Source organism: Bacillus rossius (assembly GCF_032445375.1).
Source record: "Bacillus rossius redtenbacheri isolate Brsri chromosome 9 unlocalized genomic scaffold, Brsri_v3 Brsri_v3_scf9_2, whole genome shotgun sequence".
NCBI lineage: Eukaryota > Metazoa > Arthropoda > Insecta > Phasmatodea > Bacillidae > Bacillus > Bacillus rossius.
In genome coordinates this window covers 36,166,545-36,186,633 of record NW_026962013.1, presented here as the reverse complement: position 1 = coordinate 36,186,633, position 20,089 = coordinate 36,166,545, and the positions used below count along the sequence as shown (strand labels likewise).

Genomic DNA, 20,089 nt, shown 5'->3' with positions numbered 1-20,089 from the left:
ACAAAGCTGCAGATTTATTCCACGAGGAGAGTTGTGACGTAGACGTGTGACGGTGTCACATTGGTTGAGTGTCAGATCACTTGCCTCTTCACAAGCTTGATAAAACCCATATTTTTTTACTAGTGGGAAAATTTTTCTCATTGATGTGAACTGGTGCGTTTTTTTCCCTTCAGGTTACTACAGTTCCCTCCGCCTATTATTAGGGGCTGAAAAAATTAACAATTTTTTTTCTTCCAAAATTAGCATCTATAATTTTGTAAATTACTATCAATTATTGTAAAATTAGCATTGTCAGTGCAATTTATTTAAAACTGAATATTTAGATTCTAAATGGCAGCAAACTAAATATTCATATATACAAATACCTTCATATAACACTCTAGTTTATTTTCGTACAAAAAAATATTTTTGTGCCATTCTAGATTAAAAATATAAAATTTAAAAAAAATAATTCTTATTTTACTTAAAAATTAATAGTGCAATATGCCAGCAAACATTATCTCGTAGGGTTAATTCATAGAATAATACCTAATTCAACTGGATTAATTATGTGGGGCATATGTTTTTAAGTACATGTAACTTGGCTGCATCACAGAGATGTGGCAATATCACCAATCATGCTGGTCATGAAAACTAGTGTATAAAATAACTACCAGAAAATCACCACATGGTTCCATTGTAACATTGGAAAAATGCCAATTACCTGTAGTACTGCTGTGGTTTAATTCATACTCTTTTTTAAAAAAAATACAAGAGAGTGAAGCCATTTTTGTTTTCAATTTTGAAAGATTAGAAAATCTGTGGTAAAGATGGTGAACGAGTTGTGTTTGTGTATTAACTGAAGTTCGGTTAAGCCTTACGTGAGAAATATAAATTAAAAATATTTAGTTATACATACTTGCACATGTGTCAGGTACAAAGTCTTCAAGGCTTGTTTGTTTCTTTCTAAAAGTGAAAAGATGTATTTGTACAATTTTAAAAACTGTCAAATAATATGTAGTATTTATGTGGCATTTTATAAAATATATATTTTTTAATAAATGACACTTTAAACTAATTTAACTGAAAAAATAATAATTTATTGAGAAAATTGCTTGAAAACCTTTATGATTTCGTAATTATAAAAAATAGTATCTAAAGTGTAAACTAGTGGAAAAATATATTCTGTAGCGAGGCATTAAGCACTTGAATGCTTGCAGCCTGGCGCAGGCACCCAGGTTTGCGCTCGGCATAGCGCACGAGTACGGCACGGTGTGGCACCTGGAGTGGTGCCCCTCGGGCTGCTACGACCCGGCCGCCCCCCGGGGCCAGTTGGGGCTGCTGGCGGCAGCGTGCTCCGACGGCACGGGCCGTGTGTTCTGTGTGCCGGCCCCCTCGCAGCTGCCGGGCGGGGCGGTGTGCCGCACTCCGCCCGCCCTCACCCTGGTGCTGGTGGACGGCCCCAGTGACGCCTTCCAGTGCACGCGCCTGTCCTGGCAGCGCTGCGGCGGCCACAGGTACACGCTAGTCAAACCCACCCATTATCACCAACATGGGGCAAATGGAAGTTGGTAATTATTGTGTGTTTATTATTTACACCTGAAGTGCTGTTTGTTTCAGAGATATGATCTTCATTTTAAAGATGAAATTTTACCTCTTTTTCACACCTTTAGATGTAGAATTAAAAAAGTAGTTTTAAGGAGTTGGCATTTGAATATAGTATACCATTGACAGTATTCAAACCCATCATCTTAACCTCCTGGTTAATAAGCTTAGAAGATATAATATTTTTTTTTGTATAATACAAAACATACCTTTTTTTTTTTTAGCTTTATGCAAAATGGAATAAGACATACAATATAACATATAACTCTTTATACATGCAATTCATGATTAGTTTCTCACCTCACAGATTATTTCATTTGGTAATATTAAATTTCCTTCTGCCCTTAGCGGTGAAGTTTGTCATTGGTAAAAAGTATTATTAAATTATTTGTATTTGATTCATGTCTAAATTCTCCAGTTTTGCTTGAATAACTTTTGAGATGATATGTATATTATAAAACCAAACTTATCCAATTTTAAAGCCATTTACTTTTGAATTTCGAAATATGAAAAAGACTTGTGACTAGACCTGTGTGAATATTTTAATTTTCGAATGCAAATAATAAACTATTCGTATTCAATTCGACCTCGAACACTAACACTTTGAAATAATGAATTTTTTTTGCTTACAAATATTGGACATATTTGTCATATACCAACGTTCACTGTTGAGGTTAACTCATTGTACAGTATAAATCAAAAACAGGAACCATAACTGGTGTTTTGAACATGTATCAAGTATTTACACTTATGTACTGCTAAACAGTAATGGAAAAATTGTACCAACAATTAAAAACACTTAATAATAAAAAAAGTTTGTATTCATTTCATCGCAAGCACCTGAAGTGGGAAAAGATAATTAAACTTCAAAAACCATGGACTACAACACCACTAAACACGAACCTCCATTGTGATGGCCATTAAAAGAAGTAAATGCCATTATTTCAACGGCATATAAATCGATAGTCACAATTTATTTGACACCATACACCACAGCAGCAGCTTACTTGCTGCATGTATCTATGACAAAGGAGACATTTTGACTCAAAAAAAATATATATATAATGGTTTCAGATTCCCAATGAAATTAGCATAAATTGTATTTATAATATTGCTGAACTAGAATACAGTTTATCTATCTGTCATCATAGATGAAAATGTGTAAATAATATAAGCCATTTAATCAGTAATTTGATAAAACAGCATTTAAAAAAAAGATCAATGTTTTTCGTGAAATGGATTGCCTTAGATTTCACTGTATTTTGTGGTTCCCAAAAAATTTTCTGCGTCAGTATGTAGAGTAGTAGGTTCTGGAAATTAAAGTGACTGGAAACTGGAATGAAAGTTTGGTTGGTTAGGTGAGGATAAGTTAAATTAAGTTAGCTGCATGATTAAAAACACAATTTTGGTTTCATAAATTCATAATTTAACAAACATTTTACATATATAATTATTGTAGCTGTCTTAACTTAACCAAACTTTCTTTTTAGCATGATAATTTGTCTAATTTCCCAGAAGCATTTACTTTTTCTTTTCCTACATTAAGTGAAAAACAATTTTTTAGTCAGATTTTAATTCTCATTCTAACTACAGTATTCAAATTCAATATTCGCATTCAAGAATAATTTATTTGTATTCATATTAGATTCGAACCAAAAAACTCATATTTGCACAGGCCTACTTATAACATAACTCTCTAAGAATGTAATTAACGTGAAGTCTGTTACATTCCACTTTAGAATATTCAGTGAAATAAATTATTTTATATACAAAACCATTCCTACCCTGTTTCCACATAAAGAGGTGGAATTTTATAACAGTATACAGCCTGTATGTTAATCTTCTGTTCAAAATTTCATTGCAATTGGTTATGATACCTGACATTGTGTTTGTTGGTGTGACAGAATCATAGCAGGAGGCTTCACCAATGGGATGGTGGCCTTATGGGATATCAGTACTACGTCACCATTGCTCAAAAGTTCAGGGGACAAAACAGTGGTTTTGAAACCTTACAAGACCTTCCAACCACACTTTGGACCAGTTACAGGTGATTGATTTAGGATTTTGTTTGGTTTCAGTTTTCTTGCTAGAAATACTTTATTTTCCTGCATATAAGACGATAATTCTACGGATGTTTGAAGATCTTAAAGTTAAAAATGCTACACGTCTTATCTCATAGAACGAGTGTGTGTTGCATGGAGTGTGCACAACCCAGCTGGGGTTACTCATGCTTCTGTTGCACGAAATAGGACGGGAAAGAAAGATGTATTTTGGGAATTAATTCATTATATTGATCTAGTACGTATTTTGTTGTTATGCACAGTCTACAACCCTTACGGGTTTGTGCTCTGTAATTGTCATGCCCTACTTTATTATATAGTTTCTTTTTATATGCTGCAGAATTTAAAAGTAAGGTAGTTAACAGCAGTTCTCCCTCTTATTTTTATAACACTGCTAGTCGACAACCTCCAGTTGTATCACATCTTACATAATAGTACAAATTTATTAATTTATTTCCCATTTTCATTATTAGAAAGCTGACCTTATTGTTGTATGCCATGTTGTCTTATACCTTGAAAACTGCGGTATGTATTGTAGTGAAGCATCTACATTATTTGTTTTTTCATCCCTGCCCCTTGGATTTTTCAATGAATGTCCTAACATTATGTCTGTTATCTCAAGTATCCTCTATACAAAAAAACTGGTGGTGTGTATGTTCTCCAGGGGTGTCCCTGTGCCCATTTGTGGAAGGGAGGTACCTGATGACATCCTCCCCCGTGGACAGCACTGTGAAGGTGTGGGATCTGGAGAGCACCATTCTCCCGCTCTTGCATTGCCGCCGGGGCTACATCACAGACGGCCTGTGGATGTCACACTGGGTGGCTGTCTTTGCCTCCTACGACGACGTCTTCAGGTAGTGCACACCATCGCTGTTACCAGGGACCCAGCTCTCTCTCAAGTCTCATTACTATATTCATGATCTATGACAGGATAGTAAAAAAAAAACATCAAATTAGAGTTTTAAGCAATTAAATTTTTATTAACTCATCACCATATTTTTTTTTTTTTTTTTAAATAAGTTTTCCATGGCAAATTGAAGGCTACGTGGATAAGAAGGAAAGACAAGTAAATTATAGAAATGGTTGAAGTTTGAAAACATTACCCAAGCTTCTGCTGCTAGCTTTAATATTGAGATCACAAATTTCACAGTGCTGTTGAACTTTGGCTTGATAGCCAAGTCAAGTTGCTTGGTTTGTTATTTTCGAGCTGTAACAGCGATCACTATTTTTGACAGCAATCACGCAAGAGTAACAGAAATAAGTTTTGTGTAACATTTACGTTTGACAATTTTGGTGGCTTAAGTTCGGCTCAACTAAAAATTTAGTAGAAATCTGGAGCTAGGTTTGGCTGGGTGTTACTTTTTCACAGCTCAGTTCAGCTCTACTTATGTTATAATTTGAGGCTCATTTATGTCTAGTTAATTATATTTAGTGTGTTTAATGCTGTCTGTAGCAACCATGGAATTGGTGTGTTCAGATGGAGAGGTGTGCATACACTCCTGGGTGTGTTTGTCAGAATTAGAAAAGGCAGAATAACTTTAATCATAACCTGATAAATTTTGTTTAGTACATCATACCTTCTGTCATACTTATTTTTGTTCACAGCATGAAACATTCCAATGGTACATTGTATCCTGTGAGAAATTTTGGGTACACCCCACGTCCATTAACGGTGCATAACTCTGCATGTTGGGTAAGTTTTCTGGCGAGTGTGTCTTGCCCCATTGGCAGAAACCATTGTCTTTGTGCTAAAAGCATTAATGTCTTTACTTACCCATTACACATCCTGTATTCTGCATGAGATTTGTATTCCGCTTTGTTCTGTTTCCTTCGTTTATTGGATAAGCTATACAATAAATTTTTCTTGCTTTAGAATATTGTGTTTGTAAAAATTGTGAATTTTATATATATTATATATTATTTACCACAGTGAAAATTGCAGGGGTAAGTACTGCATTTAGTATGTTCAATGTTTGCAGTGCAAGCTAATTTGTACACTTTTGGAATTTAAAAAAGCCACTGAAATAATCATTTCCAGTACTGTGAACAAAAAATTACTTAATACATTTTCTGTAGGCCTGTGCAAATTTTCAAATACAGATAATAAACTACAGTAGAACCCCAAATTTACATTAGGTACCACATTTTACATTTTCCCATTATTTGCACCAGTTTATTTCATGCTCATTTTAACCTCATTTAATGCAATGCAATAAATTCTAATTTATTACAACGTGCCTATAATCTGCTTCCCGCAATTTATAGGGATTTTTTATGGTATACCTACATAAATTTGTTATTCCCGTGTTTGTCATGGACATCTTACCTATGAAGATATCACTATCGTGTAAAATACCAAATCAAAAGTCTTGTTGGGAACACTAGCATTGTAGCTCGTGAATATTTTTTAAGTGCTTTTTCATTAAAAACGGTACTGACAGGCTCCCAACACTGGCCTAATAAAGGCAGACTTCGAGAAATTGTTAGCACGCGATGCTGGCGCTACAGATTATAGGAATTCCTACTTTTCATTAGTAACTTATACATTTAGGATTACATACTGTATACATTTCTGGTATTAAATCTTTATCAACTTCTGTTAAGAATAATGTGGTCTGCAACAAATAATATTGTGAATAAGGGAAAAAAAAAATTTTTTCTATGAGTAATTGACTGTTTTTATCTGTACGTATTTTATCAAAATGGCAGAGTGTAAAAAACGGAAAAAATTTTCGATTTATGAAAAACTCAACTCTTTAAAGTGCATGGACAAGCTCAAAGGTACTCTTGTTTCACTCGCTGAAAGGTTAGGCGTGCTGATTTCAACTCTGAACACATTGTGAAAAATCACAAAATGATTGAAAAAAATGCATCTCTGTGAGTTTAAAGCAAATCTTATTTCAATTGTATCCTTAAATTTTATATTTTATAATAAAATAGCCAAATGTAATTCGCCAGGTCAAATAATTGTTAAAATGAACAATTGCGAATTTTTTTTTACTGTATTTGGTTAAATTGACAGCAACATATTTGGTCTACCCCGATATGCTCGCTTTGGTCGGCAACTGCATTGTTTGGTTTTCTGTAAACATTCTAGGTATTGTGTATATAGAGTTAAGAATTCTTTCTTCTCTTCTGCTATACAAACATTTATGCCCACTTTGCACTCATGGGTATAACAGTAGGTTTAGCAGAAAATGTGTGTCATGTGGGTTGGGCTTAAGGGCTGCCACTGACACCATCTGCCCTAGGTTCCACTCTTGGTGCTCGCCAGTGATTGTGCTGGCTGACTCCTAGAAATCGCACTGGTTTTTTGCGGGTGGTGAAACTGCTCACTCAATATACACAGCTGCTCGTTAGTGTAATAGTAGATAGCGTGGTCGCATCGTCCATCCTGGACAAGCACTGACTATCGGTCACAGCCCTGTGCTGAACAACTGTCATTCATACTCCACACTCGTGAGTCCTTGATTTCCATCGTTCCACCAACTTGGTACCAAAATCTATGAGGACTAGATAAATAATACCTTTTAAAATATATAATAAGGTAAAGAAATAGTTACTATATATATATGTATAAGTATCCAATAAAATCTTGGTTACCAAAATAAATATTGTCCACTGTGTACCTTCCACATTTTACTACATATATAACACAACTAAAAAGAAGAGAGTGCACCAAGAAAACTTGCACCTAATTTTATACAGAACCAAATGTAATTTTTTTAGGGATGTTAAAATACGCCTATGGTTCAAAATAGGTTTTTATTCTGTACTACTCTGTATTAACACATTTACTACTTTTTAAAACATGTCATAGGGACAAAATCAACTTTGTATTACATAATAACCATATTTCTAACCAAGCAAACTTTTTAGCATTTTAACTCCTACATTACTTGTTTTAATAATTAACAGAGTCTTTACTAATGAGTAATGATGCTTCATTGTATTATGAATACAAACTTGTACAAGTTAAACCATTGCATGTATGCTTAAGTAGCAATTCTGCAATTTAATTCAATTTTGAAGTGGTGAGAGGGAATGTATCAGTGGGTAGTGTAACACACAGACCTGGTCGTTGTGCAGAATGCATCAGGTTGCGAGTGGCTGAATGCCTTGGCCCACGGCACGCAGGCCGGAGAGCTGTGCGTCAACTTCCCCCACCAGTTGCTCGTGGCTGTCGACACAGAGAAGGGTACCAGGAACAAGAGGAAAGTGAGTACTCTGCTTCTTCCATTTACCACATTACATAATATTGTTACAGGGTGAACCTCCGTGTAAGTATGGAGGTGATAGTGAAGTTAGGATCAAGAAGGGAAATGGAGATCAAAAAACTTGTTCTCAGCTGCATGGGACTGAGGTACCGCAAAGGTGGCAAGAGTTTAAAACTACCTTTGGTGCATTTTTTTTTTTTTAAGAAAAGTCAGACAAAAGTTTTTCTTATAATGAAAATCAATTAAAGTATCACGATTCTCCAAACAAGCCAAGTTATTTGTTAACAGGAAATATATTCCTGTAACAAATTCAACTTTGTGGTTCTTGACACCAACGCATAGGCCATATCTAAGGCCAGAGGGAATTGAAAACTATCGCTAAATCTAAGTGGGCCCTGCTGTGAATACATAGGTTGCATCAAAAGCAAATATTGGAACTGAAGAACGTAAGAAATTACTGTCTTCATTGTCTTTAATTTAGGGATGGGTCGGTACCGGTTCTCGGTTCCTACAGTTCTCAGCATTTTAACCGGCACCGAGAACTGCAGCTAAAATGTTGGTGTCTGTACCGGCAGTATAGCAAAACCCTTTACGAAAATAGTCCTTCACTACAACTTAATTGCAGTATGAAATGGCTCAACTCACGTTCAATTCACATATGAATTATTTTTTTGGACTTCTGTGGAATAATATTCATCTCTAACTATAAAATAAATTACACGTGAAAATATTTAATATTCTTGTCACATCTGTAAACAAGGTACATTTTTCAATCAAAACATAACAGTCGAAGATGCCATAGATGTAGTTCATCGATGTGTGCAACTGTATAACGTGCCTCTGCAGAGAGATGAGAACATAAAGATGCCACTTTTATTTCAATGGTTTTTAAAATAGGCAGCTAATTGAGTCGTTGACACGTAAGTATGGGTGACTGGTGTATAAAGAACAATTAAAAGGGCAAATTTCATAGTATGTTTGTTTAATTGAATTAATGTTTTTTTTTTTTAATATTTCCGTAATAATTTTCGGCATTCTAAAATTTTATGCTTTTTGTGCAGTGCTGTGGAGTGTAAGGTTTTATATATAGCAAAGTGTTGTATAGATGTATAGATGTATAGATGTATGTTACTATTCACTGGTCAAACGAAATGCAGTGCAAATTGTGTAAGAAATGGCATCAGAAGTGTGGCAGTAATTTACTGTTGACTGTGCAAACAAACTGAATTCGATGTAGACAATAAGTTTGCTAGACTATTTATTATTTTAATTCTTTGAAAGTTCACCATCAATTGATTTATTTCCATTATTGTAATATTTTCTTTTTATTCCTATGTTTTAAAGGAGGGTGTATGTAGATTTGTTGAGGTAATTGCTAGATTAATATAGTAAATTTAAGTTTCATTAAGTGTTCTCTATATTATTTCGAATTATTTTTCACTAATACATATTACATTTTTAATAAGTTGGTGTGTTATCTGTAGCTTGAAAACTATACTAAACCTTTTAATTTGCTTTGATAGCTTCTTTAAAGACTGAAACATTATCCCAATGCATTTCTTTGTAAGCATACAATAAAAACATCGAGGACAGAACAATACAAACAAATTATTATTTTCAGTGTTGTAAACAGTAAATTGTTAAAGATGTTAGTCTGGATAGAGGCTTTTTAGTGCTTTTTTGTAGCCAAAACAATAAATAGTTTATTACTTGAAACACCTCATAAATAATGTGTGAATAATGTATATTTTATTTTTTAAGTCGGAACCGAGGACCGAGAACCGATTTTTAAGAACCGGTACCAAACCGAGAACTGGGAAAAATTAGCAATTGACCTATCACTACTTAATTATTAATAAATGACAGTATAAAATTTTAAATTTTCTCCAGTTATTACAACAAAAAACGTACTATTTGGTAAAAGCACATGGACTTTATAATTTACCAACTGTAAAACTAGTATGTGAATTTCATTACTCTTAAAGGTTATTCGTGTTCAAAGTGATCCGTGATCTATTATGTTGCTTTGGTTTTTTAACAATTTAAACTCATATTTGTTCATTTAAGTACTGAAATTATCATTATAGTATTTGCTATTTTTTAAGGTATAGTCTCATCAGTAATTAAATAGCAGCAGCATAAACCTAGAGTATCGTGAATGCTTAACTTTTAACAGACCTGTAGGAATCGCCTTCTGTATTTACCTGACAATAATGCGACTAATTATCATGCAACCCCGAACATTTTTATTATGAGTTTATGAAAAAGACTTTTTAGATTATAAATCACAATTTAAGTACGAAACACTTGAAATTATTACAATTATTAAATTTATTACATAATTACTAAACACTTTTAGTTGTCACTTTCATCAGTAGGATGATTTACATGGTCTGTTTTGAAACACCAAGCGGCAGTTAGAAAAACAAGTATGTTTTATGACTAGTTTGAAAGCAGTGCCAGTTCAGGAAGCAGAGAATTTGGTGATATGGTGGTCTGTGGGAGGGTGAAAGAGGTGGAGAGGGGGTACCTCCCACAGCAGCCAGAGGGAAGAAAAGCAGAAAGAATCCAGTGGCAAACTCCATTTGCACCCTCTACTTCATCCTGCATCCGAAATATGTGACTCCGTACTTTATTCGTAAATATGTTTTTGTATAAAAAAAAGTATATCTTTCCACAATAAATGTAGATCACTTGTTTATTGTAGAGGCTGTGAACGAAGTATCGTGGCATAATTATGTTAGTCCTTAGAAATATCCGTACCTGCTGCCATGGAAGCTTCTAGCGGAGCCAGTATGAAACCTTCCATTGTGGCATACTGGCTTTAGATGTGAATAATGTAGCCTTCTGGGTATAGCTCTAGGAAATGCCTTAAACACCTTTGCTCGTGTCATGTTTGCCGCGGTCAGAGGGCTTATGGTAGTCATGTCTTTATGGCTCGATCAAACACGCCATGTTGCTTGTTTAGTTTCTTTGTCATTAGATACTATTAATTGAGAAACGTTTCGTGTAAATTTATCTTGATAGTGCTCTTGCATATTTTCATCTCAAATTTCCTCAACAGATATTTATTAAAGTATATATAATAGCAGTAAAATGTTATTGTGTGACAGTTTACACTCAAAAATAACATTTTGTGAATATAGTGTGAGAAATGTTGTGACTTACACATATTGTACTTGAAAAAGTTTAGCATTACATTTGTTCAAATTGAGTGGCTAACCGTATCAGTAATAATTTTTTGTAAAATATTTATGCTGTAGGTCTAACACACACATTTTTTTTAATAAATATATTATATTTCCATTTTAAATTGTAATTTAACTTCATGACTTTCCTAGAAAAGTAATAAATTTGTTTGTTTGTTGATTACTGTGGGATTTTTTTTTTTCAGATGCTCAGTTACGTTGAAGTAATAGATGAAAGTGAGCTGCAAGATAAAATTGCTAACAGCATTCCCCAGACTTTGGACCTTGAAAAAGATAAGGCAGAGATCTCTGAGGAGGGTTTTGCATCTAAAGAAAAAATTGTTAAAGAAACTGTCAAGGATGATTTTGATGGTGACAGTTCTTGCAGTGAAGAAGACAGCATTAAAGTGGAAGAAAAATCATCTGAAAGCTTATCTCAGGAAAGAGTTGAAAACTGCGAAGGATCTAAAAGTGTAATAAGTAAAGAGACTGAGAGGCCCCAACCTTCGCCAGGAAAGGATCAGTTGAGAGAGACAAGTGGACCCTTGGCTAGGAATGTTGAAGAAGAAATGCAGTCTATGGAGAACGTGTTACAGGAAGTAACTTCAGATAAAGATGAGGGATGCAAATCACAAGCATTTGACGTGCAAAGCAATGACAAAACTGTGTTGGGTGGCAGAACATCAAGAGGGGTGCGAAATGAAGAACATCTGCTCAACGAAACACTAACTCTTACTGATACAAATGACTCAGAATTGGCCAATGACGTACCAAAAGAAGGACAGTTATTACCAAGTGCGTGTGAAGAACCTACAGGCAAACTGAACCCACCTGAAGGAGACGTACAAGGTGAAGAGGTGGCAGTTGAGGGCGAGACCAAAGCTAAGCCAGGCCGCAAGAAGCATCGTCCGAAGATCGCGGTGGAGAGAGTCGTGAGGAGGAAGCGGTTGTGTGAACCTGCCACGAGCGTAGCTGCGAGTACAGTGGCCTCGTGCGGGGAGGAAGGTGCGAGCACGGACAGTCCGGCCGGCAGCGTCCTCACGGAGGACGGTCTGGCGGAGGATGCTCGGTGGCGGCGAGAGAGAGCAGAAGAGATGCCGTGTGTAGGCACGCCCCTCCTGGACTCTGTGGGCGAGTGTAGCAGCAGCTCCTTCCTGTCCAGCGTGAAGGGTGAAGACCCCCACGACGCGAAGAAATCCCACTCGGGCTGCTCCACCCCCGTCACCGACAACATAGAGGTCATCTACATGACCGACATCACCCGGGCGCACGAGATCGGGCTCAAGGTGAACAAGAAGACCAAAGCCAAGAAGCTGTTCTTCCGGAAGCCCACCAACAACTTTGTCCTGCCAGAGTCTGACTCCAGTGAAAAGTTCATGAAGCGCCCCAACACCTACGCCAAGGCTGCCAGCACCTACAAGGTCATCATTTGCAACTTGCCTCGGGTAAGTGAACTAGGTATACGTCTTTGTACTGCCAATGTGTGTGTCATAATGCTGCTAGGGCTGTCTCAGATCTGTTTAATAACATAACCACACACACTGACACAGTGTTAACGAAGCTGTAAGTAATTAAAATTGCAAAACAGGTGATTCACCAGCCCAAAGTAATCTTCAAACTTAAATACAAATCATATATCATTTTGTCTTTATTGAAACTTTTTATTTGCCGATACACCTTAGTCACTCGGTGACTAGAAGTGGCGTTTGGGTTTGATTTCCAGTGAAAGGAAAACCATTTTTTTTTTACTTTCTTCTGACTAGTTCTTAAATTTATTATAAATAATAAATTTTGCATTTAAGTAAACTGAAATTTTAAGTCTACCTGCATCGAATTCAAGATAAACAAGACCTCTAAAATTAAAGTAAAAATTAATAAACATTAATATCCCATTCTTTCGCAGCTTGAACTTATTTTTGTATCTTTAGTAGGCCATTAACCTGTATACCTATTAAATAATCTGTAAATTAATTTTTATGTTATATGTGTGGTGCTATTTTTTATATATAGTAAGTTGGCATCAAAATGCATAAATTTAATCAGTAGTTAATTTTGAGTACATTATGAAACTTTAATTTTAAAATAATAAAAAACTTACATTTTTGTGAGAAAAGTTGAATAGTTTTTACTGCTCAGAAATACCCAGCAACCTTGTCTTTGCTGGGCCTTTTTGCATGTACCTTAAAAAAAAAATACTGAGGATAAGTTATATTCGAATCCAAATACGAAACCATACTGTAATTATGGTACGTACAAAATGTATTATGAAACAGAACACATTGTGCAACAACAGCGGAAGTCAATGCCATTAAAAAAATAATAATACTTAAGAGGAGAAATGAAAAATATACACCAGAATAATTTAAAAAAAAAAAAAAAAAAAAAAAAACATTGCACAACAACTGCATTAGTCAAATTCATAACAAAAACTTAAGAGAAGAAATGAAAAATTTTATTCTTGATCATGCTCTTGCACATAACCTTAACAGTCAATGTGTGTCTTTTTCTCGATTGGGCACTTGCCACTGAGACTGATAAACTCTAGTGCCACGTCATATCCAGTTGTGACACTGGTGCGGTACAAACAAGGTTCTCCTTAAGCTTTTATACCAAGCCGAATGTTGCACCCTAGTCCTGTTTATTTTTTATTTAATTTTAACCTTGATGGCAGGTGCCCATTCGAGAACTGACACATATCGACTGTTAAAGTTATGTGCATGAGCATGACCAAGAAAAAAAATTTCCTTTCTTCTCTTAAGTTTTTGTTATGAATTTGATTTACGCAGTTGTTGTACAATGTTGTTTTTTTTTTTTTTTTAATTATTCGGGTTTAAATTTTTTATTTGTTCTCTTAAGTATTAATTTTGTTTTTTGTATTGACTTACGCTGTTGTTGCACAATGTGTTTTTTTGACGTTACATTCTGTACAATAATTAAATTATGGTATGGTTTCAGATTCGAATCCAACTTATCCTCAGTATAAAAAATGCAAAAAAAAAACAAAAACATTCAAACATTCTACTTCATGTTAAGCCTTCTTTAGTATTATATTTTGCTATTGATTTATGTTATAAACCATCCTATTTCAACCTCCCAGACATTACACAGGGACTTCACATAAAGTAACACATGCTGCTTGCAATGGTTCACTTGCAGGATAATTGGAGTGATGTTCCGGAGGAGGTGTCTAGGTGGACGCGGCAGTCTGGCCAGATGAGGATGGTGCCAGTCGACATGTATCCAATCACCTCTATCAATAGGGTATGTATTTAACAAGTCGATCACATCATATACTTAGAGCTTTTTTTTTCTGAACAAAAAGTGTCTTATTACATATTTCTGCCCCTCTCTATCACTCCCCCCAACCATGTGTCATCATTACCACAAATGTACGTTAAATTACAAGTGTATTAAAAATTTTAAAAGCACTCCTTCACAGCTCACTAAAAAGTATGTTATGAAGGCCCAAATACATATTTTAATGCAGCCAGCATGTTACCTAATGTATCAAATCTTTTTATTTCCATTAGTAAGAAGTACAGATAGTAACCTACTTATTCACATTTTTGTTGGAATGATTGTGTGTTAAAAATTCTTGCGAGCATTTTTTTACCTGTAGTTAAAACTATACTTTGCTGAATCAAAAACTATCTGCACAGAAAGTGATTGTAAAAATCCTTGACCTCAGAATCAAACGAGCCTAGGTCATGATTGGGCAACTTTACAGGAGGGAAGAAAAAAACTGCTCTTTCATTGATATTGTGTTTCCATGAACTTTAATGTGTGTGGCCGCCAAGAAGGAATTTTGGTAAATTTCTTCAGAATGCGGGACTTTTTCCACAGCTACACAATATTTTAACATGACTTAAAACGTTTGTCTGGCCCAAATAAAACTTCTTAAAACTCTTGTTTAATTCGTAATAATACAAAAATATCCTAATTTGAAATCAGGCTCATTATAAAGAGTGATATGTAGAGTTACTTTCCTTTTCTCTTCCCCCCCCCCCTCATCCCCCTTCATACACTCCAATCTCTTGACTGTATGAGAGCCCTGCTTGTGTATTTTTCCAACCACCTCAGCTAATATTGACGAAGGCATGTATGGGTTGACAAAGGTGAAGTACAGACATAGTTTTACTGTTGAAGACAGGGACTACTTTTCGTAGCTTGCCTGAACCTTAATTGGCTGTGTTTACATTAATTTACATACAGAAGAGTACAAATGTTTTCTTTCAAAAATGTTTAAAAGTGTCAAGTTGAGCGCACATGCAGTGTTGCAAAAGTGGATCCAGTTTGATTTGTGACAGGGTCAAACCTGGGTCATTTGCTTGTGGGGAATACGTCAGAGGTATTTGTGTGCTGATGAGTTTTCTTGCATTGCTCCTGTTTCCCCCTCATCTATGTATTCCGTCACCACTTGATCTCTCAGTTTCACTTTTCATCTGTTTCTGGTGATCTTGTTGTGGACGAGGCTACAATAACCTGACACCAGAATAAAGACAGTCATCACAAGGATGCGTGAGGCAGGACGGAGGGAGTCAGATAGTTTATGTCGAGCACTCTAGTCTAGCACAGAGAGAGAATATTTACATTGGAGATATACCTAGGTCTTTCATTTGTAACAGATTATTATTTACAATCAAACTATGTAAGTAACACTTTCCAAGTGTTCTTATGTTTTATCCTTAATAGTAATGTACTACTCACAACACATTAAGAAAATTAATAAAGAAATGTATCATACAATGTTGCCTAATCAACCAGCATTGCAATGGGTGTTTCCATATTGTTGGTTGATATAAGTTATTTAGCAGACAGTAAAGCATTGAAATGTAACATACATTTTATCTTGTCAACTTCAAACAAGAAATCTTTAAATTGCAAAATACAAATATAAATTTATGAATTTTCAAAAGGTGTTAAAAAACATATGTAAGAGTTTTACACTTTAAGAAAAACGTTAAGTTGGTAAATACTAATAATGTGAGATGTCAAAACTTAAAATTGCAACATTAAACAATTTTCATTATGAATAAGCAAATACAGTAGAATCCCGCCGATGCGACCCCCCTCTGATACGTCCATTCCGTTTAAACGACAGTTTTTTGAGAAACCGTGAAAAATTTGAGCAGAGAAAGTCGAAAATTTGAGTAAAATCGGCTGAAAAACAAGTCTGTTGCACTTTGTTGGGCGCTATGTGTTCACGTTTATCTTGGCGAGTGCTGTACTGTAAGCAGGCAGGCATACAAAAGATGGATAAAAATAGATACCACCCCTCTAGACTGTCCACCTACCTGATAGCATCTAAGCGCGCGTCTTTTGCCGTCACAGTCACAGTCCCGTGCCTTTGTCTTGCGACTGGTTAGTGTGATCTTGCCAGCTGCATCTCAGGTGTCACTGGCCACACAAAGCTGTGTTCACTGTGTTAACGACGTCGCCAGATGTTTGGTTCTCTGCTATTTTTCTATAACATCGCTGACTTCGCACATACACAGATAAACAAAAAAAAATGCGTGGAATTATGCTATACACCTCGGACTCGCATATCCCGAACAATGGGTTCCAATAAATACTCGCGCTAAGTGAATTCACGTCACGCGAGTTCGGCTATGCTAGCGGGCTGGTGGTTATTTTCGTTCAAAACGTGGCGAAGAAACTTGTGTGGATCAGGTAGAAAACATTCGGCTATAAACGAAAGATATAAGATCAATGCTATCCTGAAATGCTGTGACATGTTTTTAGAGTAGATAATCACTGTTCTTTATTTCAACGAATTTCTTCCGGAGGACCATAAATATATTAAATTTCTGATTTAGTGAATACAAATATGACAACGAAACGATAGCCAAATACAAAACAAACGACCCGACTGTATGCGGCCCGCCATCTTGCCGAACTGTTTATACAACATGCAAAAGGGGCACAAGTAACACTTCACACAACAAGGACATAAGTCACAAAGTCCGAACAATCACAGCGACAGACCGGGATGCGCTTCCACCCTTGCCGTCAGCTATGTTTATTTTGACAGCTCAAGCAATTATCTTTTCCACGTCCCTTCACAGCGTAAAAAATAAGGGAAAAAAAAACACGTTGGAATATTGCCGCACGCGGTGTGGGAGGGGAGGAGGATGCTGACAGTTTCTCACGCAGAAGGTTGAAATAAGCTCAGCTAGACACTGCCCGAGCGGCATTCACTTGTATGTATCCGATGATGCTGTGACACCCCGAATTCTCTATTGCGACCATTCCGTTTATAAGTCCGTTTTTCCGGAAACCGTGAGGGGTCGCATCAGCGGGATTCTACTGTAAAACAAATCTTTTAATAATAAAACATTTACATCAAAAACAGGAGCATTTTACTAAGTAATTTACAAATACGTATGTATCTATATTATTTACCTGTTTAATAATGACTATAATGAGAAAACCTTATAAAATAGTCTTGATTATCAGAGCTTCGATTAACCGAAGTTCCATATAATTCAAGCCAACCTATAGTGCCATTATCAGCAAAGATTGTTTTAACATTTGCTTGAGGACCTAGATAATGATCTAATTGCAGTCGAAAGCATACATAAAATTTACCTCAAATATGTAATTTATTGGTTGGGCAAATCATGTAGAACATGAAAAAAAATCTACACTGAAAAAGGGCTGGAAAATCATTATATCGAAAAATGATACCACTGGGCCAATTGAAAACCAATACAATTTTCTTATTCTATCTTTGTTATCTGAGTTTTGGCATATCTGCTGTTGTTGTGGTCTACTTTAACTTGGCTAGTTGAGAGACTTCTGTAAATATACTTGAAACACCTTTTCCCGTCGTTTTGCGTTGTGTAAGTGTAGGAACCTTCTCCGTTAGTTGCTGGATTGGTTCCATAACCTTTCATTTTGTGGACCCAACCAAGGAGGGGCAAGATGTGCCTTTTTTTTTTTCCCCTCTCCCATGTCAGTTTAGTCCAACCCTAATTGTTGTATTGTTGATGGATGATGTGCGGCAGGTGAGCTGGAACCCCAACTGCGGCAGCTTCCTGCACGTGGCGGCGGGCTACCACAGTGGCCTGGTGCAGGTGCCCCGTCTCGCCAGCATGCACACGCCTGAGGTGGCCCAGTTTCTTGCCGCGGCCGCCGTCCACCCGCCCTCGTAGCAGCGCTGCCATCCGTCTGCGTGCTTCACACTTGTACACTTGGCGTCAGGCTATACCGTTGCTTTTCTATTGACCTCCTCGGCTGCCGGCTGGGAGATAACTGGCCCACAGTCACAAAGGGCAGTGTCGAAACAATTCAAAGTTATTGCCGTTTGCAGTCTAATTAGGGACGAAAATAATCTGCAAAATTTCTGTTCCTCTAGCAATGGCGCATTGCCCAAGAGACTTTTTTTTTTTACAGTTGGTCATCATGCAAGAAGACTGACCGTGGCATAGCTTTCGGCTGTGCTTTTAAGCTAGTAACTGCTTTTAAATCATGTTACAGCCAGATATAATAGTGGGCGTGAACTTTTGTTTACCTATCAAATTTTTAGAAATGTTATTTAAATTTTATTTTCAATGTAAACAAATTTAATTTATACAATGTTTTTCTCCTCCAACATAGTACCATTTACTCAATATTGAGCATTAAATAAAAGCATGCCCTTGCTGTCACAACTGAGAAACATGTTGCTATGGCAGTAATAACTTTGGTTGAATGAACATGTTAAAACATGGTAGTAAAGCACCAAGCATTTATTTTAAAACAGGTCTTATGTTCTCAAATAATTAGTTTATTGTCTTGTATTTGTCGAGGCCATACATAAATATCTGAAATATTACAAATTATAATTTTTGCTGTATTTACACACAAAATATGAAGTAGACATTGTTTTACAAGGTATGAAATGGGTAACTATGTTGTACTACCTCCCACCTACAGTATTCTTATTTTTGTTTATGTCCATCATGTTGTAATGTATTTCTGATCATTTTTTATGTATATATATTTAAGAGAAACTTTAAAATTCTGTTATTATTGTTGCAAGGTTTGATAAATGTGCACAGCACACAATCATCGTTGTATATACATATGTATTATAAAATGAATGTTGCATGTACTGGCTATTTTGAAGTGTTATATATGTCTACGTATGTTCTTGACTGCTGACAAAGTATATGATTTGTTGACTAAATGCATGCATGGAGAGGCCGTGTGTTGTAATTTTCATACAAAGTAATGTGTTACAGCTTTATACAATAAACAGATTTTTTCCGAGTTTTTTACTATGATACGTAAAGTTCTTTTCAATTAGAATGTGGTCATTAACTCTCACTATAAAGTGAAGAAATTTTATTAATTTGGATACTACATTATTTGTACAAGATTTTCTTTCCAAAATATGTTACATACTTACATATAATCATATCATAATTTAAAACTAATTTAAAATTTAAAGTTGCAATTCTGTATGTTCTGGATTTATTATTGGCTACCCAATGCTTGATATAGCTGGTTGAATGTATTTATAGTTAACTGTGAATGTCCTAATGAATTCCTAAGTGAAGCCTAACAAAGCACTGGTGAATAATATGTTAGAAGGCATAACTGGCCAGTTTCAAATACAATTATACATCCGGGGTGCTAGGCAGGGAAAACCGGCATAATCAGGAAGATTCAGAATGTCAGGAAAAACTTGAAAAAATGTTTTGGGTTTAGTTTTCGCTAGTCATGAGTGAGTCTCCACAACATTGAGAACTTAGCGAGGCCTACCATGTCCTCGACACTCGCCTGGCAGTAGGTACGTATTTATTCAACTACACGATTACAGTTCTCACATGTCTAGATTAAGCTGTTCAAATGGCTATAGGGGTTGTACAAGCCGCCCTAATGGCTGTTCTGAAATGCATGTGGTCATCGTTCAAAGACCGTTAAAGAGTTAATCAATTTTAAATATCTGTTGTCAGAGTCAGGTCCAGAGGACATTGAGTGTGTTTTAGATAAATTATGGATATATTTATTTAATTTACTTAATGCATTTATTTTATTTACTTGATCAGATATG

The 20,089-nt window shown here is 35.8% G+C and overlaps 1 protein-coding gene across 2 annotated transcripts in view; it reads left to right on the top strand.

Annotated features, from left to right (window-relative positions):
* Positions 1 to 19,318, top strand: part of LOC134542985 (uncharacterized) — an 81,713-nt gene extending 62,395 nt beyond the window's left edge. For both annotated transcript variants that reach the window (XM_063387631.1, XM_063387629.1), the window contains exons 18-25: positions 1,200 to 1,496; positions 3,489 to 3,631; positions 4,309 to 4,498; positions 5,250 to 5,337; positions 7,734 to 7,862; positions 11,256 to 12,494; positions 14,206 to 14,310; positions 18,057 to 19,318. In XM_063387631.1, coding sequence (XP_063243701.1) covers positions 1,200 to 1,496; positions 3,489 to 3,631; positions 4,309 to 4,498; positions 5,250 to 5,337; positions 7,734 to 7,862; positions 11,256 to 12,494; positions 14,206 to 14,310; positions 18,057 to 18,203 — 2,338 coding nt within the window. In that variant the 3' untranslated portion in view covers positions 18,204 to 19,318. The remainder of the gene's footprint in view (positions 1 to 1,199; positions 1,497 to 3,488; positions 3,632 to 4,308; positions 4,499 to 5,249; positions 5,338 to 7,733; positions 7,863 to 11,255; positions 12,495 to 14,205; positions 14,311 to 18,056) is intronic.
* Positions 19,319 to 20,089: the final 771 nt, after the last annotated feature.